This window comes from Artemia franciscana, chromosome 4 (genome assembly GCF_032884065.1).
Source record: "Artemia franciscana chromosome 4, ASM3288406v1, whole genome shotgun sequence".
Taxonomy (NCBI): domain Eukaryota; kingdom Metazoa; phylum Arthropoda; class Branchiopoda; order Anostraca; family Artemiidae; genus Artemia; species Artemia franciscana.
Window position 1 is genome coordinate 38,809,855 of NC_088866.1, and position 24,240 is coordinate 38,834,094.

Here is a 24,240-nt window from a genome sequence, read left to right on the forward strand (position 1 = left end):
TATTTAACAAGATAAATCACCAACTAAATCTTCCTGGATATATAAATATTCTGCCTGTTTCTTAACAGCTAACTTTTAATTCAGTTAGGAGAAGCGTGTGCAGCTGTGTCGGCCTCAGGCGTCTTGGTGTTGCAGTGAGCTGTTAGTAGTAGTAGTAAGGTAGTAGTAGTATTTCCAGTACACAATATGACAATAGTAATGCACCTCTTAATTTTGTAGATAGAAATTGGTTCCTTCTTTTGATGCACCTAAACCACAATCAAGCAGTTTCCGGCAACAAATTTTAAGTAAGGAGTAATTTCTTCCTAAAGTAACCAAAACTAAAAAAAAGAGAAATTTTAATAGTAATGCATACATCAGAAAAAGAATCAGCTTTTTATGGTTGTATTTAAAACACTTTAATGGATATTAATTAATTAAAAAAAATACCAGACTAATATAATGAACAGCTAAGATTTTTAGTTAAGTAGTGCGTGAAGAGTAAATTTTTAGCTGATTGGAACATTAAGGTAACCATATATGATCATATCACTAAATTGTTCAAAGAGAATCTAAAATTTAGTTGTTACATTTAGTTAATTGGAGTTTTCATAAATATCCTACGTTTTTCTTCTTTTTATTTTAGTCGAACCGTATGTTCTATTATAGCCCTACGACGCATATACTACTAAATCATTAAAACCGTGCTTTAACGGCAATTTTTGTACAGGGGAAAATTAAAAGAATGGAAAAAAATATGAATTAAAGAGACTTTGGAACCTAATTAGGAAAAATAATGGCTAGAAAACAAAGATTTGCTACTTTAAAGTGCTGATTTGTGTTTTTATTCACATCATTTTTATAATTCTAAGCGAAAATGCTCAGGCAACTACTCTTTCCACTAAAAGCAATTTAAACTGATGGCATCTTTCGTGATATTCCTGTCAAGTTCTTTAGTGTTTTCATCAGAGGAGAAAGAAGCTTAATGAATAAATGAAAACAACCTGAGCTGAGAACTAAGCACTTAGTTCGGAGATAAAATTAAAAAAAAACCTTTATCTAAGGAAGTAAGTTCTCGGCAGTTTGATCGGCAAAAAATAACTCTCCTAAAGGTATGAGTTAGTTACCTGGTATGTACTTAAAAGTTACTTAACAAGTTACCTGGTACTTAAAAGGCATAAGGTGATTTTCTTTAAAAAAAATTCCATTTCAACAACATCAAACTATTTCGACTACAGAAGTATCCTTTTTTTTGTAGATTAGTAATATCTAACCTAGAAGGGCTAAAGAATCACTAATAAAAGGAAATTGACTTTTAATCGGCGTGACAGATCGTTTAGTTAAAAAATTCTTTGCCAATGGCGTGGTTTTCCAGAACTAAATCTTTTAAGGCTTTATAGAGAACTTGAAGATTCTTTTAACCTCGTTACTTCCTAGAAAAGCCTTTTTCATTTGGAACAACATAAGCGGACCAGCAAAGTACAACCTTTGTACCAGAAGAATTTTTTTTTTGTCATGAATTTAGTATTTGCTACGTATACTGTAAATCCATGGGACGGTCTTGGTGCACATGAGATTCATGCTGTTCGTTTTTGTTTTGGAATATACGCAGTATGTTCGAATCACTATTTAGTCGGGCTGTTGATAATAAACTCAAGATGAGTAATATGGTCACAAGACTTTTAGAATAGCCACTACTCCTTTATTGCTTTAATGATTTAAAATGAGGAAGAAGCTTATCGGCAATAAACCTGTTTAAGGCACAACTGTTAGTATTTTTTGTTGAAGACGCAGGTGCATGTTACATAATAGAAAGTCTTTTGTAAAATCTGTAGTTGTTTGTTACGTAATAGGGGATGTTTACTTTAGTTGTTATGTAATAAGGAGTGTTTTCTAAAAGATACAGGTGTTTTTTACTTAATAGGATATATTTTCTAAGAGACACAGGTGTTCATTACTTAAAAACCCTTGAGGGCCAAGAAAAAATCTTCAGGGCCCCCTTAAGTAAGGACACGGCCCAAAATTTACATGGGAAGATGACACAATCTTACATGACTTGTTTTGGTTCTGGTGGACCTTTGTAGTCCGGCAAAACTGGTTGTGAAGGTCAACAGCACGTGAGTTGTTTGATTTCATCAGTATTGAAAAAGAGTAACGAGTCTACCTTGAGCAGTAAAATGAATGCATAAATAAATAAAAACATGTACAAAACACTAGAAAAAACTAGAGAAACACACTTCTGAGCTGGATACTGTTTGGAGTAGAGACTTTTAGGACAGAGACTGTTGGGGTAGAAATATGTACCCACCTCCCACCAACTAATCAGATGATGTGCCTTACAGCAAAGCCATAATCTTGCGAGAGGTATGTATGATTAATCGTGTGAAATATTTTCTACCTCCCCATATCCTTGTCATCTTTACTACTCTTTTATTTACCCATATATCTCATACTGCGGATCTGTTTGGGGCAACACTTATCCTTCAGTTACTAATAAATTAAAATCTGCCCAAAACCGTGCCGCCAAAGCAGTTTCTTGGCTGCCCTGACTATATCCCACCCTGGACTATATTCCTATTCGGGCATTATCCCTTTTGAACAAAAATTATCGAAAAATTAAATCTATCCCTTGCATACTCTGCTTACCATAAAAATCTTCCTCCCAAATTATTATCTTATTTTAATAGTAATAATTTTGAAGGTCTCTGTCTCCGCTCATCCAACCGTTCCTTCATTGTTCCCAAGCGCAACTCTAGTTCCGCCCAGGAATCCCTCATTTATAAATTTATACTTCAATGGGATATAATACCCTCCAGTGTCGAGCTATCCACAAGTTTTCGCACGCTGTATAAAAATATCCTAAAATTTTGATATTGTAATTCTCTAAATTTTTATTCAATTTGATTTAATTACCCATGTTATCTCTTTTCTTTGTTTCTCTCTCTCTTCTTCATTTTCAATTTTGTTGTTGTTATGGTACTCAACAAGTTCGCTTCCAGGATCTTTATTATTATTGGTGTTATGTTTTTTTAATTTGAATAAATTGAAATTAAAATTGAAATTGAACTCAAATGATTAGAAATTTAATGTTCCAGTACTTCTTTTAAAAGTCAAAAGTGATCTGATGGCAACTAGCCTCCCCTCCCCACCAGCTCCAAGGCCATCAGGCTCCATTGTTTAATTTTATTTGGAAGGTAGGGTCGTATAAACTTCGAATGGAGCTCATTCGCTTGGAAATTGGAAGTTATAGTACCCATTTTAAGAGTCTAAAGTGATGGGTGGGAACTAGCCACCCGTGCCTTATTTTTCCCAAATGTATCCAATAATTTTTTTTAAATATTTCAAAGATAACAAAGACTTCAGGGTCAACAAAACTCCCCAAGGTCCAGGGTCAGTTGATATATGTGGATCTTATGGAAGGGATGCTCATATAAACTTCAGAGGGGGCTTCTTTGAACAGAAACTGATAGTTCTGGTTCACTTGTTTGGTAAAAAAGCATTGGTGGGTAAAAAGCCCCTCAATATTTTTTTTGCCCCAAACCCATCCGGTGAAAATTTTGGGACAGTCATTTTGTTAAAAATAGTTCAAACGACAGACAAGTGTCGTAAATTATGCCCCTGGGGAATCTGAGGTTTTTATGGAAGGGATGGTAGCATAAACTACGGAGGGGACTCATTCAATTGTAAACTATTATTTCTAGTTTTTCGAAGTCAAAAGTGATAGAGGGGCAACTGCCCCAAAAGGCCCTTTTTGCTCAAACACATCCGATCAAAATTTTTAGATAGCCATTTTATTCAAAATAGTTAGAATATCAAATAAAAAATAAATAAACTACGAGGTCAGCACAACTCCCCGTAGGCAAGTGTTGGTAAATTTTTTCCGAGGTAAATAAGGTTTTTATCTAAGAGGTGGTCTAATAAAATTCAGAATTAGCTCATTTGATTGGAAACAGAGAGTTCTAGTCACCATTTTAAGAGTCAAAAGTAATCCTAGGGCATCTACCTCCCACCCATTCCACTCTCACGCACCCTTTTTCCGCTAAAATGAATTTAGTTGAAATTTTTGAGATAGCCATTTTGTTTGAAATAGTCCAACGATCAGATAACAGAGACTTTGATGTCAACATAGCCTCTACCAGAGTCTAGAGGAAGGGTTATAACGTATGACCCGGGGATATGTAAAGTTCTTATAGAAGAAATTAACTCTAGAGGGGATTCAAATCACTAGAAATTAAAAATGCTAGTTCCCTTTTGAGAGTCAAAACTGATCCGGTTAAAAATACCTCAATTTTTGTAATTTTTCCGAATTACCACAACTCCCCCCCCCCGACTCTAATTAAAGTTTCATCCCGATCTCTCCACTCTAAGTGTTTTCCGCGATTTCCGGTTTCCAAGATTTCTGGTTCCCCCTCCAACCCCCGATGTCTCCGGATCCGATTCGAATTAAAAATAGCATCTGAGACATAAAATCTTTTTTTATCGAGTTTTATTAATATCCGATCACCCATTCTTAAGATAAAGATACATCAATTTTCACGCTTTTTAAGATTATCGGTCTCCCCCTCCAACTCCCCCCCCCCACCAATGTCTCTAGATCTGGTCTGGATTTGGAATAAGAGCTTTGAAGCACAAAATTCATTTAAACATCAAATTTCACTAAGATCTGATCACCCATTTGTAAGTTACAAATACTCCATTTTTTCTAATTTTTCCGAACTACCCCCCCTCCAACTTCTCCAAAGAGATTGGATCCGGTCTGGTTATGTCAGCAACGTATCTTTGACTTGTGCTTATTCTTCCCATCAAGTTTCATCCTGATCTCTCCACTCTTTGCCTTTTCCAAGATTTCCGGTTCCCCCACCCCAACTCCCCCCAGTGACACTGGATCCGGTCAGGATTTAAAACAATAGATCTGATTTACGAGGTCCTTCTAGATATGAAGTTTCATTAAGATCTGATCACTCCTTCGTAAGTTAAAAATACCTCATTTTTTTCTAATTTTTCAAAATTAACCCTCCCCCCAACTCACCCAAAGATAGTGGATCTTTTTTTGGTTATGTCAATCACGTATCTAGGACTTGTGCTAATTTTCCCACCATGTTTTATCCCAATCCCTCCATTCTAAGCGCTTTCCAAGATTTTAGGTCTCCCGTTCCAACTCCCCCCCAAATGTCACCGGATCCAGTCGGGATTTAAAATAAAATATCTGAGACACAATATTCTTCTAAATATCAAATTTCATAAAGATCTGTTCACCTGTTTGTAAGTTAAAATACCTCATTTTGTCTAGTTTTTCCGAATTAATTGTCCTCCACTCCCCCTCCCGATGGTCGAATTGGGGAAAAGACTATTTCTAATTTAATCTAGTCTGGTCCATGAAACATCTGCCAAATTTCATCATCCTAGCTTATCTGGAAATGCCTAAATTAGCAAAACTGGGACAGACAGACAGACAGACCAACAGAATATGTGATCGCTATATGCCACTTGGTTAATACCAAGTGCCATAAAAACCAGTTTTTGGTTTTAGTGACTTCGTGCATTACCGGATTCAATCACAAGTGGAATGAAGTATGTTTGGCAGATAGTAGTGAGTGAGTTAACATTTTGACTGATATTTGAGCACTTGCATAATACGGACTTCGATAGTTTAAAACTGGATAGGATAGTAGCTGATTGGAAGTCGGGCTACAGTGAAAGAACGTACGTGGGGCTGCCCATAGAAACCTAAATACCTTTCCTTGTTAAATATTTTTGTAGTAGGAAAGGAATAATGGCAGAGAATCAAGCCCAGACCTTGTCAGATATACTAGCAAAGATTAACAAAAAGAGCTTACATATAAAAAAAGATTGACCCAATAGCTCAACAGGTATCATCGATCAGTGGGGATCTGGGAATATTGTCTCAGCGAAAGGACACATCAGTGAATTAATTTAAGCAGCAAAGCGCTATAATTTAGTATGAATTGGCTAGCCCACATAGAGAACTGGAGCTAACAAAATCAAAGTTACAGCAGCTTGAAGCTGACAATAAATACTCTAACCTCATTTTATATAACTTTGATCTAATTAGAAGAGGTTGGTCAATTTTCCATGATTTGATTTCTACTTAACAACATTATCCCAAACACACAAATGTGCCCTAGTGATTTTAGAGATGCGTTTCGCCTAAAATCAACCCGTGGTATTCCCCCTGTCTTAATGAAATTCGGTAATGTATCTGCCAGAGACCTCGTATTGAAATCAAGCGTTTATCTGCGTGAGCATAAATTATCAGTTCGCCCGCAGTACACGGAGCGAAAAATGTTTTCACCAAGCCAACTAAAAATTGCGATTGATCAAACGAAACGATGGTCAACAGAACCAGAGGCTACGCGGTTTGAAACTGATTACTAGAAATAAATACTATCGTTATAACTTTGAAACAGGCCGAATTGAACAATAAGAGAACCATGAGATTTTAGGGGAAAAACAAGTAATTTATAAAATGGAATGGCAAATGATGTACTTAGAGAGAGAATTTATTTCCAAATGTCTCTGAAGACCGATAATTTACAGACGTCGTTTAGTAGTGCACATAGCATTTTCGAAAATAGAAATGAGTCGACCCCATCCACCGCAGAGCGAAAAAACTCTCTGCTGCCTGCTTCCAGCCAAGGCTCTAATTGGTTGAATGCAGAAGTTTACCCTAATGATCCGAAATATCATAGTGGATTTAACCCTAGACCCTTTTTCCGCGACCGTATAAACTCATTTTGTAATGCAAGGCAAGATTTTACGCCAAGAAATCTGGGATTCAATCAGAGAAATAAAAAGGGAAAAAAGAAACTGGAACTAGGAATTAGCAGGCCATGGGTGTAGAAAAAGATATAAATTGTGCATTGGAACATTCAAGGGTTTGCGGAAGACAAAATCCACGGGTTTTGGAGGTTAAGTAGTTGCAAGTGAGACTTGATATCAGTGGTTGAGACTCGTTTGGAAAGTCCTATATTTATCCTATATTTATGTGTCAACTGGAAAAAATAAAAAAATGGAAGAACGTATGGAGGTGCTGCTCTCTATTATCAAAGAAATTTTTGCGAAGGATTAAAGTTTCAATCTTGAAAAATGCGTCATGTAATCTAGTGTCGATTAAAGTTAGTTTTTGTGCTGTATATATTCTACCAGAGTGCAGTTTATTTTTGGAAGAGGATACATGGACGATTCTAAAGAGGGAGAAATGTGTCTTTTCAAAACTGTATCCTGCCGAGTGTTTTTGCTCTCTAGGAAACCTTAACGTTTATGTTGGATCCACACGGGAGATAATCTGGTCTGTTCATGAATGCGAATTGCGATGATATTGATATGGTTCTTCCGCAGGGGGCAAATAGGGATCACCTTCGGAGAAATATTAATTGGGGAAGGAAGTTTTGGGAATTTTGTAAAAATGATAAGTTTGTAATTCTGAATTGGTGAATAGGAATGGATAAGAGTAAGGGAGAATTTACTTGTTATAGTGGGAGGTTTCCAAGTGTGATTGATTTTCGATTTTGAGATTCTGGCACTGGTGGGGTCTGATCATTTACGAATTAGAGCCAAGATAGAATTAAATTTAGAGACCAAAATAAAAATTAGAGAAAAAGAAAAAGGATGTAGGATAATGAGTGAGAGTAGGGCAGTAGAAAATAGGACAGAAGAAGAGTCTATAGATATGACGAATCCACTTTATGTGTCTCCTAAGGGGGAAAAATTATTTCAAGCGAAAATAATGGAATAAAATGAACAAGAAACTTTGGAGAGAAGCCTGAGAATAGCGGAAGATAGGGAAGTTGAAGGTTGTTTAGGCCTACTGAGTCAAGTAGAGTATTCTGTAGGGGAGACGGTTGCAAGAGGGAAAGAGAGTATTGACGAGAGATATTTTTGTTTAGCGAGTGTCGAGCTAGGAGAAATATACTGAACAGTTTAATTATATTAGTAAGAGTATAGAAGGAAGGAAAAGTTTGATAAGTATTATGAGGAATGCAAGGTGAAGAGGAGAGGTTATGAAAAGTCTATAAAGGGGGGAAAGAGGTCATTTGAATATAGGAAGATTAAAACAAATCAGAGAAGCATTTAGAGGTAGCGATAATAGATAATTTAGGAAGCTAGTGAAAAGTTCGTTTGGGTGTAGGAATAAAGAAAGAAGGATTCCGCCAGCTGAATTTTGGCCAGATTATTTACAGTAAACCGAGAGGCAAGGGAATTGGGGATTAGATGAAAATGTAGATCTTAGGAATATAGTAGGATTAGAAATTCAGCCGTTAGAAAGACCTTTTACAGAAGAAGATCAAGAACTATTTCATGCTATAACCTAAGACGTGGTATGGAACTCCCTAAGAATTATGAGAAGTCGATCATTACCTAGCACAGATGGAATACAAGCAATTAGTTTGAGGTGGACACGGGTTTGGTAGCGATTATTTTTTCAAAGTTGATACAGATTCCCCAAGGGCTGGAACAATAGGTTACGTCAACAGTGGTACCCCTTTAAAAAAGGAGGATTGAAACAAGGATGCACTTTGTCTCCTAGGCTATTCTCTCTACATATTAATGATATAGAGGAATATATAAAGGAGAAAAATGCACCAAGTGTCAAGTTGCTTACAGCAAAAATTATTTTATTACTATTCGCAGATGACATATATGCTACTGACGAATAGTAAGGAAAACCTTCAAAAACTCCTTGACTGAGCTTCAAAGTATCTTAAGGAAAAGCGGTTAAAATTGAATATAGATAAGTCGGTAGTTATGATGTTTAGGAATAGCGGGAAAATAGGGAGGGGCGAGATTTAGCTGAAGGGGGGAGAAAATAAAAATAGTTGAAAAATTTAATTATTTAGGAATTAGGTTAATGACTAATGGAAAATGGAACAGGCGTATAGGGGATCTGATAATTAAAGCAAATAGGCTAACGGGAATATTCCTTAGAAGTATTATTAGAGAATTAGGGCTAAATGAAATAAAGCTGAAGAAGGGAATTTTTGAGGGAAATTTGATTTTAGTAGTATATTATCGATTAGAATTTTAGGAGTGTGAAAAAGGAACGGGGTTACAAAGGATTCAGCTTAGATACTTTAAGAGACTTTTAGGTTTAAATGATAAGTTTAATAGCTTAGTAGTAAGAGGAGACTGAGGCCTAGATACCCTTAGGAATAAGAGACTAGTAAAAATGGTTAGGTTTTGAGAAAGGATAACATCTTTGCCTGAGGATAGATTAGTTAAGGCAGCATACAGAGAAATGATAAATGATAGTAAGAAAGATCCATGACCAAATTAAATAACGAAAATATTGAATAGTTGTGAGATGTCAGGAATTTGGAATTAGGGGATAGGCATAAAAAGAGAAGTAGGATCCGTAGCAAAACAGGAAAAGATTGTACTGCAAGAGTAGGAGATCCAGTCATGGCAGGGCGGTCGGACCGTGGCGGCGTCTCTAAGTCTGTATGTTGAGGTAAAGGAGGCATGGGGGAAGGAATATTATTTAAAGTGGGACCTCAGGGAGAGCATATATGCTATGAGTGATTTTATGCCTGTCGGGGAAAGAAGAATTATTTGGGGAGGTTAAGGTCGCGGAAGGGTCCTTATTTCTGCCCGATGAGCGGAGAAAATGAAGACTTAGAGCATTTTATGTGCAATTGTAAGGAGTTGAAGGACTTGAGGGTAGTAAATTTTGGGATCGGGGTAAATGGGAAGGATTGGATGGTCAGAATTTTAAAAATCAAGTGTAAAGTATTCAATGTCAAGTATTTAAAATATAGTAATCATGTCTGCAACATTTTAAGCAATTATGTTATTTTTATGGTATTATGTGCCTAATTTTTTTTTATGGCACTTGGTATTAACCAAGTGACACATAGCAATCGCAAATCCTGTCGGTCTTTCGGTCTGTCGGTCTGTCCGTCCCGGTTTTGCTACTTTAGGCACTTCCAGGTAAGCTAGGACGATTAAATTTGGCAGGCGTATCAGGGACCGGGCCAGATTAACTTAGAAATAGTCGTCTTCCCGCTTTGACGATCTGGGGGGGGGGTCCGTTAATTCGGAAAAATAGAAAAATTGAGGTATTTTTAACTTAAAAACGGTTGATCAGATCTCAATGGAATTTGATATTTGGAAGGATATCATGTCTCAGAGCTGTTATTTTAAATCCCAACCGGATCTTACGACATTGGGGGGAGTTGCGAGGGGGAACCTAAAATCTTGGAAAACACTTAGAGTGGAGGGATCGGGATGAAACTTGTTGGGAAAAATAAGCACAAGTCTTAGATACATCATTGACATACCCGGAACGGATCCTCTCTCTTTGGGGTAGTTGGAGGGGGGGGGGGGTTAATTCCGAAAAATTAGAAAAAATGAGGTATTTTTAACCTACGAACGGGTGATGGGATCTCAATGAAATTTGATATTTAGAAGTATAATTTGTCTCAGAGCTCTTATTTTAAATCCAGAACAGATCTGGTGATATTGGGGGGGGGGGGGAGTTGGGAGGGGGAAACCTAAAACCTGGAAAACACTTAGAGTGGAGGGATCGGGATGAAACTTGGTGGGAAAAATAAGCACAAGTCCTAGATACATCATTGACATAACCGGAACGGATCCGCTCTCCTCGGGGTAGTTGGAGGGGGGGGGGGTTAATTCTGAAAAATTAGAAAAACTGAGGTATTTTTAACTTACGAACAGGTGATCAGATCTCAAATAAATTTGATATTTAGAAGGATATCGTGTCTCAGAGCTATTATTTTAAATCCAGAACAGATCTGGTGACATTGGGGGGGGGGAGTTGGGAGTGGGAAACCTAAACCTTGGAAAATGCTTAGAGTGGAGGGATCGGGATGAAACATGGTGGGAAAAATAAGCACAAGTCCTAGTTACATTATTGACATAACCGGAATGGATCTGCTCTCTTTGGGGTAGTGGGGGGGGGGGGGGGTAATTCTGAAAAATTAGAAAAAATGAGGTATTTTTAACGTACGAACGGGTAATCGGATCTCAGTGAAATTTGAAATTTAAAAGGATATCGTGTCTCAGAGCTCTTATTTTAAATCCCGAACAGATCTGGTGACATTGGGGGAGAGTTGGGAAGAGGAAACCTAAAACTTGGAAAACACTTAGAGTGGAGGGATCGGGATGAAATTTGGTGGGAAAAATAAGCACAGGTCCTAGAAACATGACTGACATAACCTGAACGGATTTGCTCTCTTTTGGGAAATTGGGGGGGGGGGGGGGTAATTCTGAAAAATTAGAAAAATTAGGTATTTTTAACTTACGAACGGGTTATCGGATCTCAATGAAATTTGACGTTTAGAAGGATATCGTGTCTCAGGGCTCTTATTTTAAATACCGGCCGGATCTGGTGACATGGGGGGAGTTGGGAAGGGGAAACCTAAAACTTGGAAAACACTTAGAGTGGAGGGATCGGGATGAAACTTGGTGGGAAAAATAAGCACAAGTCCTAGATACATGATTGACATAACCGGAACGGATCCGCTCTCTTTGGGGTAGTTTGGGGGGGGGGGGGCTAATTCTGAAAAGTTAGAAAAAATGAGGTATTTTTAACTTACGAACGGGTGATCGGATATCAATGGAATTTGATAGTTAGAAGGATAACGTTTCTCAAAACTCTTTTTTTAAGTCCCGACCGGACCTGGTGACATTTGGGGGAGTTTGGTGTGGGGGAGCCTAAAATCATGGAAAACGCTTAGACTGGAGGGATCGGGATGAAACTTGGTGAGAAAAACAAGCAGAAGTCTTAGATACTTGACTTACATAATTGGAACTGATCCGCTCTATTGGGGGGGGGGGGTTAATTCTGAAAAATTAGAAAAAATGAGGTATTTTTGACTTACGAAGGAGTGATCGGATCTTCATGAAACTTGATATTTAGGAGGACCTCGTGACTCAGATCTCTTATTTTAAATCTCAACCGGATCCAGCGTAATTGGGGGGGGGGGGGGTTGAGGGGAACAGGAAATCTTAGAAAATACTTAAAGCGGTGAGATCAGGATGAAACTGTATGGGAAGAATAAAAACCTGTCTAAGACACGTAACTGACATAATCGGATCGGATCTACTCTCTTTGGTGGAGTTGGGGGGGGGGGGGTAATTTTTAAAATTGAGGTATTTGTAACCTACATAAGGGTGACAAGATCTTAATGAAATCTGATCTTTAGAAGGGTCTTTTGCTTTAAAGCTCTAATTTTAAATTCAGACCACATTCTGTGACATTGGGGGGAGTTGGAGGGGAAAACCGGAATTCTTGGAAAACGTGAAAATTGGGGTATTTTTATTTTACGAATAGGTGATCGGATCTTAAAGAAATATATATTTAGAAGGAATTCATGTCTCAGAGCTCTTATTTCAAATCCCAACCAGATCTTTTGACATTGGGGGGAGTTGGAGGGGGAAATCTTGGAAAACATTTGGAGTGGAAGAATCTTGATGAAGCCTGGTGGATAGAATAAGCAAATGTCCTTGATATTTGATTGACGGAACCGTACTGGAGTTGGGGGGAGGGGTTCCGTGATTTGGCGAGTTTGGTGCTTCTGGACGTGCTAGGCGTGTCAGGGAGCTGCAGAAATTGACTTGATAAAGTCGTTTTCCCAGATTCGACCATCTGGGGGCTAAAGGGAGAGGAAAAATTGGAAAAAATTAGGTATTTATAACATACGAGTGGGTGATCGGATCTTAATGAATTTTGATATTTAGAAGGACATCGTGACTCAGAGCTTTATTTTAAATCCTGACCGGCATTAAGCCTCTTATTTTCCTTTTTAATCAATCTATTGATTCATAGAATTTTGTTAGAGCTCATACCATATGATCTCTTGGCTCTTAGCTCTTCTTGCCTCGTCACAAATGCCATATGAGCTCTTAGCTCTTGTTTTCTTTTTGCAATTGTAATGCATTTCCATTGTTTTTATTATATACCCTGTTATGTGAGTTAGTATCATGTGGTATTATTTTATGTTATTTGTTGTTTTTTTGCCATGGACCAAAGTGGTTTCTGTTGCAATAAATATTTATCTATCTATCCATCTATTCTTCACTAAGAACAAGAGTTTGACTACTGCCCGTTTCCTTAACGGTAAGAGCATACGACCTACCGCGTATTCGGCGCTTTACTAAAACAAATTATATTACAAATATTTTCTTTTTTACTTAATGCAACATTGAAAATAAGATGAAAATTGGAGTGAAATCAGGCCAGAATTTACCAATAGACCCACTGAGCCATGTGATTTTAGCTGTCCACAAAGTCTTGGAGATTACCCCAAAAAATCTTGCAAAAGCGGAGTGGCAAAAATGCTTAGGCCTAGAAGCGTCAAAGCTTTAAATTTGGCCCTGAATGATACAGAATCTTGATCTGGTGAGCTTTCAGCTATTAATATCAGTATATACTAAATACTTCGTTTAATATTATTAGTTCTTGCCACTTATATTAATTTAATTCAGGGCCAGGCCAAATGAAATATTATTTTGAAATAGGAAATTTTGAAAAACACTCCGGAATATTTTTTTTTTTTTTAAGAAAAGTAAAGGCCATATTGAACTTTAGATCACACGAAATAGAAACATACACTAACTAAAACAAAAACGACCAAACATTACTATTAAAGAATAAATGAAACCAAAAACAAACCGATATTAAATAATACACAGTCATATCAAAAAGACATTCAAGATGTTTTAACATAAATGAATAAATATATCTTGAAACGAGTAAAGCTTAAATTGAATATGTAAATAAAATTTAAAACGAGCAAAAGGATTTTGCCTATGAAATTCAAATGAAATCCAAACCGAACATAAATCTAATAAACAATCATAGCAAACAAATATACAATTAATATAAATGAATAAATGAAAATGAGTTATATTACAACTAATTTTGTTTGTAATTATTACAACATTGGAAATAAACCTAAGAATCACCGTGAAATTAAGCTTTAAACTCATGAGCTTTCAGCAATTGATATCTTTATAAATAAAACGTTCAGTTTGATTTTACTAGTTCTTTCCAAAACTATTCAAGACAAATACAGTTTCAGTACAAAAAAATAGTTTAGACACAGTCCCCTTCCCTAACTTTAAAAGTTTAAGGCCTAATGCATCATTGTCGCATCACTGAAAACGAATTGTTACAATTTTTTCTTTTGAAGTTATTACAACATTGAGCATGAAAATAAAAATTTCAGTGAAATTAAATCGTGATGATCTTTCAACAGTTAATATTATTATATATCAAATATTCAGTTTGATTTCAATTATAGTTTCCAAGGCTTATCAAGACATCAAAACTCTTCTTTGTAGTAACTTTTGTTCATTTCAAGCTTTATTTGTATACTCAATTTAAGTTTTGCTTGTTTTAAGATTTATTTATTCATTTATATTAGTACCTATGCTATGACTGTTTATTTCCTTTCTGTTTTTTTTTTTTTTGTTAAAAAAACAGCAAAATGTTTTTGTTCGTCTTAAGCCTGAATCCATGTTAAATTTAAGCTTTACTCGTTTTAAGATTTATTTTTTCATCTATGTTAGTAGGCCTACCTGTTGCATGTTTCTTTACTATAATTGTTTATTTAATATCTGTTTGTTTTGGGTTTCATTTAATCTTTAAAAGTAATTTCTGGTTGTTTGGTGCTATTTTAGGTTTCTATTTTGTCTGATCTTAAGTTCAATGCGGCCTTGACTTTTCTTTGAAAAACTTTAATCTTGGAGTTTATTTTTTTTTTAATTAAACATGTATAGAGGAAAACTTTGCCGAAGAAATTAACGCAAAAGAAACGTCGTTTGGAGAAAACTCGTAATTTTAAGCGGATCAAACGCATCGGCATCGTTTATTTTATTTTTTTTTTGGGGGGGGGAGGGGTGGTTGCCCCCTAATAGCTTGGAAAAAAATTATTTTTTACCCCATGCCTCTTGACTCTCCAGATGGAGACTCTTCTTGCCCCCCAATAAAAATGCTGGAGCTACAACCCTGCTTAAACGTCAACTTGACGAAGATGACCAAGATAGAAATGTTGTACCCAGAAATCTTAAGTGTTTGACAGATTATGAAGAAGAGCCTTTGTCTGTGGCAAAAGAACCTAATAAACAACATAGAACTCACCTTATAAAACAAACAGAAGGGTGCATATTGAAATTATTGACTGAATTGCCGTGGTATCTTGACGATAGACTAAATAACCTTTGTCAAGCTTACGCTCAATGCTTGAGTTTAATCACAAAATTAATACATTTTGAGAAGGAATTTAAATTTTTCATAACACTAAAAAAGTAAAAAAAGAAAAATAATTATCAGGCAAATATACAAGACCTCAGAAGTGAAAGTAGACATTTCGGCAACAACATAGCAACAGTATAGTAACATAGCAACAGGAAGGGGGGGGGGGGGGGGGTAACAGAAAAAGAAAAGCCGTTTAGTCCATTCACAAAGGAAGTAATCAAAATGAAACAACACAGCTCAATACGTATCTTCACACGGTTGTCGATTCACAGTTAATTGCTAAGTTTTTTAAAGGTATTTTAGATCAAATTGAGCTACTTAAAACGGAAAGAGTGAAGAAGTAGAGAGTAAAGAATTGAAGGTATCATACAGTAAGTCTGATGTCTCATTTAAAATGCAAAATAAAATAGGAAATGCAAATGCTCGTTTGAAGCCAGCTTTTGCTGCTTTTCATCCAGGTCTTTTGAAAGAATGCTGGGGCAAGGTTTTACAGTTGAACATTTTCAGCCATCACCAATTTCACTCTGTACATGCGGTGGAGTATATTTTGAAATATGGAGTGTTTTGTGGGGGTTAAGTGAGCGTGATTTCAACAACAAAACTGGAAAACTCCATTGATTCTATGTGAGCTACAGAGAAAATCAAACACATTTTACTATATTGGGAAGCCGTAGCCAAAAAACCCTCCCCGTTCACCAAATATATAACTTAGCACATGAAATTCTTGAGAAAGAAGGGTAAAAAGGAAACTTTTGCTGGTAAAAAAAAATCTTCCTGGACCCTCTTTTTTAAAAATCTCGTAAAAGTTGCCATGCATAAAGCTTATAGCCAATTATAATACGTACATAGAAGCTTTGTGTGCGACCATCACGATAGCAGAAAGCATAATTGACATGCATATGTAAAAATTGTGTTTGTTACGATCAAGACAACAGACAGAGACGAAAATTAATTCTTGAAGATTACGTATCAAATTTACATAAAATGACACAGTCCTGCAAAGGCTACGTAGAAGAAAGGGGGAAAACAGCTTAAATCAGCATAAGTACTCGAACGTGACAGATTATCCTTTCATGAAAGAGTAACAGCTTATAATTTGTCCCTGTACAAATAAACAAATTACCCTGGCTTCCTCCCAAATGTACGACATTCTGTGAGAACGTTACGGTACTTGTTCTTCGGCTGTCTCTTGACATGGCGCTTGAGCTTCCATAGTTTGATTTTTCTTCATTACTCTCTAGCCTTGGATGAACAAGCGCGAACTCTTCTTTGTTGAGAGAATTTCTTCCGATGCTCATATCTAAAAGACATAAATGAAGAGACAGACTAAACATGGTTAATATTAACTAGAAAAGAAACCAAACTAAAAGGGATTAAAGACCAAAAATGTGTGTTTCCTTTCTGGTGCTGAGGGTTTTCAGTGATATATTAGGATGAAGCCATTTGGTGATGAGGACTGGCAGTTGATTTCGCTATACACAAAACCAAAGAATGTATACATAAGGCGTTTTTTACAGGAGAGCAAATTTTAGGATTGATGCTTTTTATGAGAAACTTCTGATCGGTGTAAGTATCAAAAGTGTGGAAAAATAATAATTTTTAGCTAAATAATATGGATTTGTAACAGAGCTATTACAGAATCTATTTTATGACGTCTCAAACTGTTATCAAACGTGCTCAACCCCTGTTTCACAACATTTGAAAACTATCTTTATAAATGAAATTAGTGATAGGTTTTCACAAAATAGGCTACTATGAGTTGATAGGCTTTATTCCTGTGTCTTCTTATGATGCTCTAAATACAGCTAAGAACTGAAGATTACTTCATTGAAATACTCTTGATTAGTTCATTAATTATTTCAAAAATAACTTCATGGAAAAACTTTGTCCTAAAAAAACATATTTATTGACACTAATGTCTTATGTAGTCCTCGCTAATTTTATTTTCGTTACATAAACAAGGAACTGGTCCTTGCAATTTATAATTTATGATTCCAATGATTCAGAGTGTCAAATATCTCACCAGAGGGTTAAAGGGGGGGGGGACTAGATGTGTTTATCAGCTGGCTTGATAAGGAAATATGTCCAATAAAAAGACAATTAAAGAATGTAATTTTTTTATTTATGTATATATGTTTTATTTATCATTTTAATTAAATAATTTTTTTTTATTACACCAGATAACTACTTAAAAGTTAAGCTTCTTTCTGAATTACGTGTTTATATATCTAACGGCATAAAAATTTACGTCAAAATATACTCCTCAGAAGGATTTCAATAACTTACTGCCTTTTCATTTGATTTATACAACCTAAGGCCTACTCACTATTTACAGATCTCTGTAAACTAGGCAAGATTATTTCAATTGTTTCCCTTTTCCTTCAATATCAGTGTCCCAACATCCCAAAACACGCACAGTTTGCCCTAAATCCAAAGATTTAGCCATTAACAGTGTCAATATATGACTAACTCTTTAATGTTTTTTTTTAACTGAATAAGATGCTTTATTAGCAAGGGTTCCAGCAAGGTGAGGGGAGAAAAGGAGACATCTTCCTCTTTTTGAAAGATACACATTTGTCAGAAGTACTAACTTTTCATATTTTCTGAGAGCGTAATAGTACTTTATTAAAAATAATTCATCAGGGAAACCTTCTGTGGAAACGAGTGATTTGTCCACTTAGAACAAGTAGGGCAAACTAAAAATCAAAGTAAAAGTTTCTTAATTCTGGGAACAGACTTCATAGGGTTAATCTAAAGCCTCAATCGAGAACAGACGTCGAGAATAAAATATGTCATTTTAGCACCCACATTAAAAATTCTGCAGGTATTTTAAAGCTCTGCAAACTAAAATTACAAACTTCCTCCGTTTAGGATTGAGCAGTTTAGAATTAGAATTGAGAAAAAATAATGTGTATTTTGGTCGTTTAATAAATAAGAGAAGTTTTATTTCACATGAAAGTAAAAACCGAAGTTCAAACTTAAGTACAACTTAAATTATTCAACACGTGACTCTAGCTTTCCTTCCCTTCTTTTAACGCTGAGGTTTCAAGATACTACAGATACAAAAACTGTTACTTATTTAATCCTCATGCTGGGGTGGCGATGAGAGTGTCGTCAGCCTTTTCCACGTTAGGCGGTCAGCAGCAAGGGCATCTGCGTCTTATAGCAGAATTCCAGCTTCGTTCAGGAATTTTCTAAGACTGTCATTCTACCAGTACTCTGGCCTTCCAGCCAGTTTCCAGCCAGCAAGTTTCCAGCCACTACTCATAGGGTCATAATCACAAAGAATCTGGGCCAGAATGTTGGGCAGACAGCCACAAAAAATGTTCGACCATCAAAATGTCCGCTGGGCAGCCTGGTATGAAAAGACCAATTGGCAAGTACCCTCATAGGTGGTCGTTGCTGATAAGGTCTGTTCATCGGATTTCCTCAATTCTCCAGAGCCAATTAGATTACAAATTATCGAGATGGTGCTGGACAGCTGCAATTGAAGGTCAAGTCGCAGCTGTGTTTAGTAAGATCTATCAGAATGAGGCTCAAAGGATCTCCTTTTTATGGCTCAGTCGATCATTGGCTTCTATAAAACGTGACCCAACCTACAAAATATGGCAGAGGCCTTGGTCACACGGAAAACAAATTCTTGGTCGATGCAGCCATCCAAAGATATAATTGAACTAAGGTAAGTGAAACGTTCAGCCACTTTGATTTTCTTTCCGACGATCGAGCAATTTAATTTGTCGGTGTCATACTTGGGATGCACTACCATGACTTTTGTCTTCTTTCAGTTTATGAATAGTCCCATCCTGGCAGCTTCATCCTGGGTCACGCAAGTCATAATGCGATCCATAGTACAGCTCAATAGCTAAAGAGAAATTCAGCAGTCCTGCCCGACTCTCTTTCTTTTTGGACAGAACGTGCCAATTCTACGGTGTTTTTGCACATAACTCTCAGTCTCTAAATGCCAAGCCCTAGCTAGGAAGACATATTTTTACGGGAGGCCAGTACTTGAAAGGATATTTTATAGAGAATCTTGATCAACAGAGTTGAATGCTGCCTTGAAATTGACATTAGCAATGAGAGACTGTTGGAAAAACTCATTTCCCTTCTCAATGATTTTCCCAATGAAGAACATCTGTTTTGTAGTTGATCGGCCAGGCATAAGACCAGCAGACTCTGCTCTGTACTTCCTTCGGTGGGTTGCAGAATAGTGCTGCAACAGCACCAGAGGAAAGAACTTACCTGGTGCAGAGTGCTGTCATCCCTGCAGTTAGAGCACTGCTTTTTGGAACTTTTTCTCTTCCGCAGTGGTAGGGTCACTCCTATACACGATTCTTTAGGGAAAATCTCTGAGTCCCGTACTGCAGGAAAGGCCATTTGGAGCCATAGCAGCATGGTGCCACCGCCACTCTTGAGCAGATCCTGGGGAATTCTTCAAATACCAGGAACTTTTTGACTTTAATTTCTTCAATGCATTTCGAATTTTTTCCAACGAAGACTGTTCAATTTCAATATGAACGACGTCGCTACGGATCACAGGTCGGGAGATTATAGGAGTCACTACATATGGAGAGAGTCAAGTCTTATTCAGCAGTGACGAGAAGTGCTCAATCTACCTTGAATGGCTGGATATTATGTTTTCAAGGAGCACCCTGTCTGCCGATAATATGTTTTTTATTGGTTGAGCATACTGGCAAGTGAGGTCGTGTAAGTGTTTGTACACTGCCCCAATGTCCTTCCACATGGCAGCTTCTTTTAAGTAATCTGTTTGTTGTTAACGAATAGCTTGATATCTCTATGTATCAGTTCATTCCTGACAGCTTTGAAATATCTCCCTTGTAGTCAAGCCTGCCTTCAGAGTTTGATGAGATCCACAGTCTCCGGTGGCAGCCATGGATTTTTAATCTGTATTGCAATCCAAAAGTTATTCTAGCTTCATCAATAGCTTTAATTCTAAATGGCCACCACATGACTTTAATTCCCAAAAGCTGGGACTGATTACGAAAACTGTTTATTATCTCGACTGCGAACCATTTTTTAATTGCAGGAGCATTAAGATTGTGTAGGTTTAGCATTGAAACACACTGTTCAGCCTTCAGGCATTTCAACTTCAGATGAGTTTCCGCAAATACAAGTCGATGATAAGTGTTACCAAGGTCAGCACACCGAAAGAGGTGGCACCTAGAAACCGACGACATCCACCGCCGAGAGACAATGATATGTAATTAGTAATGTTCTTCGTGATAGCGTCATTACTATACCGGGTAAACTGATGAATTTGAGATCCTTTGAAATTTGTATTGGAGATAACAAGTTGGTGAGTACTGAAAAGCTGGAGGAGGAGTTTTCAATTATCGTTATTTAGATCTGGCACCAAAAATCTAACAAAGCGATTTCAGATGCCTCTAGGATCACTAACGGTGGCATTGAAGTTCCAAAGAAGAAGCACTATATATTGGGGAGACTCTGCGACTCTACGAAGATACCAGTTGCAAAAGGTACTGAGAACTTGCTCGTGATATCGGGATCAGCCTTTTTTGTTGGCACATAGCATATAACTACAAAGATTTTTCCATGAAAGTGTTAGAGGCGGGCTAGGAGGAGACGCTCTGAAGTAACGTTATAAGATAAAAGTGCTTTTCTAGCTGTCTTATGGAGGACCAGCCCAAAACAATCTCCCCCAGTGCTGCCTGTCCATGTGCAAATAAAACTATAGTGGCCACTGATGAATTTCTCACCTTTTCCTGGCAAATGTGTTTCTGTAACACCAGCAACAACAACAGAATAGTGCTATAGTTCATTTGCAAAAAGTATTTCAGCTTCTCGAAAATTCAGAGTCAGAATACTCCAAATGAAGATTTTCATACCAATCATTTCAAAGAGGTTGAAGTCGTTCAAATAGGTCAAAGAGGCTCAAAGAGCTTGGAATCGTAAGTGGGAAAATATTTCCGAGGCTTGACGCTATTCCTTGCTTTCCTTGCCAAAGTAAGACCAGGGAACAGGATGTAAGCCTTCCGCCCAATCGTCCTCATTTTCCCCGAATTTGGGACCGTTACCCGTGACCCGATTGTACACAGCAGTTGGAGTCATACTGAATTTACTTCTAACAGTGTTTTTATTTTATTTTTTTGTCTCAGTTGTAACTAATGTCCTTAATTAAATGGAAATGCATTGAATTATTTCACGGAATAAAAGCAAATATAGACGTGATTGATTCATGTTTTGACCTTTATATCATTATAAATAAGAAATGTAAACGATTTTCAGATGTTTGCTTTATACAAGGACTAATGTTGTTTTTATAATGACTATAGAAAATGATCCTTCTTAAAAAATTTCATTTCTTAGCTTTCAACCTTGCCTTTTTTACTTTAAAGTAATTCAACTAAGAAAAAGGCTAGAGTCATCCTTCAGCCTTTAGGTGGTATATTGAAGCTTTTGTTTTTTTGCTTGTGTGCTATAGAAACTTTGCTAATTGCATTTTTTAACGAGCCTCATGTATTTCAGAGCATAAACAATAATTTACTGGGAGTTTGAGCTACTTACTTATCTAGGCCTAATAAAGAAGGATTCATTTGTTCCGTTTCATTACAAAAGTGCCTCTAGGACAATAGGCATAGAGAAAAAAACATACCATCTTTTGATAGTCAGAAACAAATAAACTCTGACTATGCAATGGCAAAATACTTGCTTCAAGGGTCCACTGCAAAAAGTCAAATTATTGTTTTCAGTCTAGTGATAGGCTAGGAGTTAGTAACATTGAATAGAGAGGACGAGTAATGCTACTTCTCTACAAAGTTCTCTCATGAAAATTAAAGAGTGAATTAAAAGTTTTAAAATGAGCATAAATTGCATTGTGCTAGATGCCGAATGTACAACGAGCAGAAATTACAATGAATAAAAAAACCCCTAAAACAAACAGATATTACAGTAATAAAGGTTGCAAGCTTACAGTCTACAATTTACTGAAACATTATCTGAATAGTTTGAAATGTAAATTTCTACTTGGGAAACTGGATTTGCTTCTCCAACAGCCGAAAGCCCCAAACCTCCCACAAAATACTGAGGGACAGAAAGGGATGTATGTCACAGTTTATTTTAGCTGAATTCATGCCAAAATTTTCACTGCATTTAGAAGACCAAAGCGGGTCCATAGCTTTTCCATCAGCAAACTCCCTCGGCAAACCTTCTGCACAAAGATAGGTAAGTTTGTTTTCACTGATCAGCTAGAAAATTGCCGGGCAAGTACTTAGGGCTAATACAATGATTCAGAGGCGGAGGCACCTTCTCCAATCTGTTGTATAAATCTGCTAGGACCCACCTGGAACTTAAGAAACAAATACTTCAGACTAATAGACAAATGGGGCATGTTTTCAAACATTTACACTACTTCTAGGCTCTATCTAGATTTCGCAAGAAATGTCCAAGATTGGCCTAAGATTTTATATTAAGGTACCCAAACCCATGGTTAGATACCTACGCTATGTGGCTATTAATATTGTAATATGCATTCGAGGGTAACATTTCGTCCCTATCTATAGTCGCCATGCAAGTGGCTGTGCGACGATTGCTAGCAATAATGGAAAACAACTAAGAGGGTCTACGTTTCTATGTAGATATCTCAGTGATATACAAAAACAAGCTGTTGGCTTATCAGGTGGGGTTTTGTGGGTTAAGTCGAATAAAAACTGCAGGGGTCGGGCTCTTTTGCTGCTCACTCTGGTTGTCTTGTCAACCAGATATATCTAGCTTCTTTTAAATATGAAGGATCAAATTGAAAGATAGTTTTACACAATAAATAAAAAATAATGTCAAAAATGGGTTACGCATGTAAGAATTTACGAAAGAGCAAAAGAAGTATAGGTTAACTAAACTAATAGAAATAAATTAAAATAAATCAACTATTAAAGTCTAAGTTTTTTCTGTAGATATCTCATTCATATACCCAGACAAGCTGTTTGCTTATCCGGTGAAGTCACAGGCTTGAGCCTATGTAAAGCTTTTGACAAATATAAAGGACTTACCATTAAGAGGGTCGCTCTCAGACTTAAAAATACTATTACTTCTCTTGCAGTTGTAGTGTCCACCTGGCATATTTCGAAGCTTGCTGAAGAGAACACGAACGATGTTAATTAGAAATATTAAATTAGCAACCAGTGAAATGATAATGGGAGTTACTAGGATCCATTTTGCTTCGTTATTCTCTCGAAGCCAACACCTTCAAAATATACGATAATGAAAACTTTGTTTATATTACCGTTAAGATTTATAAAAACATTAAAGAATATTTACAAATATCTATATTTAAAAATTAAAAGAATTCACAACTTTTCATAAGGATACTTTCACCGAACTGAAAACCTGCTGCAAATAATAAAACTATGAAAACAAATGAAAAGAGACGTACCTCCCAGGTGCTCATATTTAGGATTATAAGAATTTAATCTCCACCAACACTACATACGGTCACCATAAGGGTAAAACTAAACAGACCCTATAATTAAAAGAAAAAACGAAAAATTATGGTGAGAACTAAAATAAGGAGTTCGTGTTTAGACTACTTACTTGCTTGAGTTTCACCTATCGTCGTGGAACGTTTTATGGTAGCATCTTCTATCCCATCGATGGTTTAAAAGCCCTTTAAAGCTCTAGTTGATGCAGTTCTATATAGTTATACCCTATAGTTCTTGTCAATACTTTCCATCAAATGCTTCGTCGGTTAGCCATGTTATCTAAGATAAGTCCATGCATGTTCAATGCAAAGGTGACATTAGTTACAAGTTGTATCAATTGATCTACAGCAAAGGATAATCAAATGACAGAAAACATGTGCCGATAACTGCTGATTCAAAGGTGAGGAGTAAGTAACACTAATCTGATGAGAAGACCACTAGCAATCATGGAGACATTACAAATGATGTAAATTTTCAAATGCCTAGTAACAGAGGTCAGTAATACCTAAGGCAAGACGTCGTCATGCCTGGAACCAATAACACTGTATTTATATTTCTAAATGCCTTGTA

The 24,240-nt window shown here is 36.6% G+C and overlaps 1 protein-coding gene across 2 annotated transcripts in view; it reads right to left on the reverse strand.

Annotated features, from left to right (window-relative positions):
* Positions 1–24,240, reverse strand: part of LOC136026411 (calcitonin gene-related peptide type 1 receptor-like) — a 213,497-nt gene that overhangs the window by 17,441 nt on the left and 171,816 nt on the right. For both annotated transcript variants that reach the window (XM_065702979.1, XM_065702978.1), the window contains exons 8-9: positions 23,242–23,435; positions 16,344–16,520 (exon numbers count right to left, since the gene is read on the reverse strand). In XM_065702979.1, the coding sequence (XP_065559051.1) occupies positions 16,344–16,520; positions 23,242–23,435 (371 nt within the window). The remainder of the gene's footprint in view (positions 1–16,343; positions 16,521–23,241; positions 23,436–24,240) is intronic.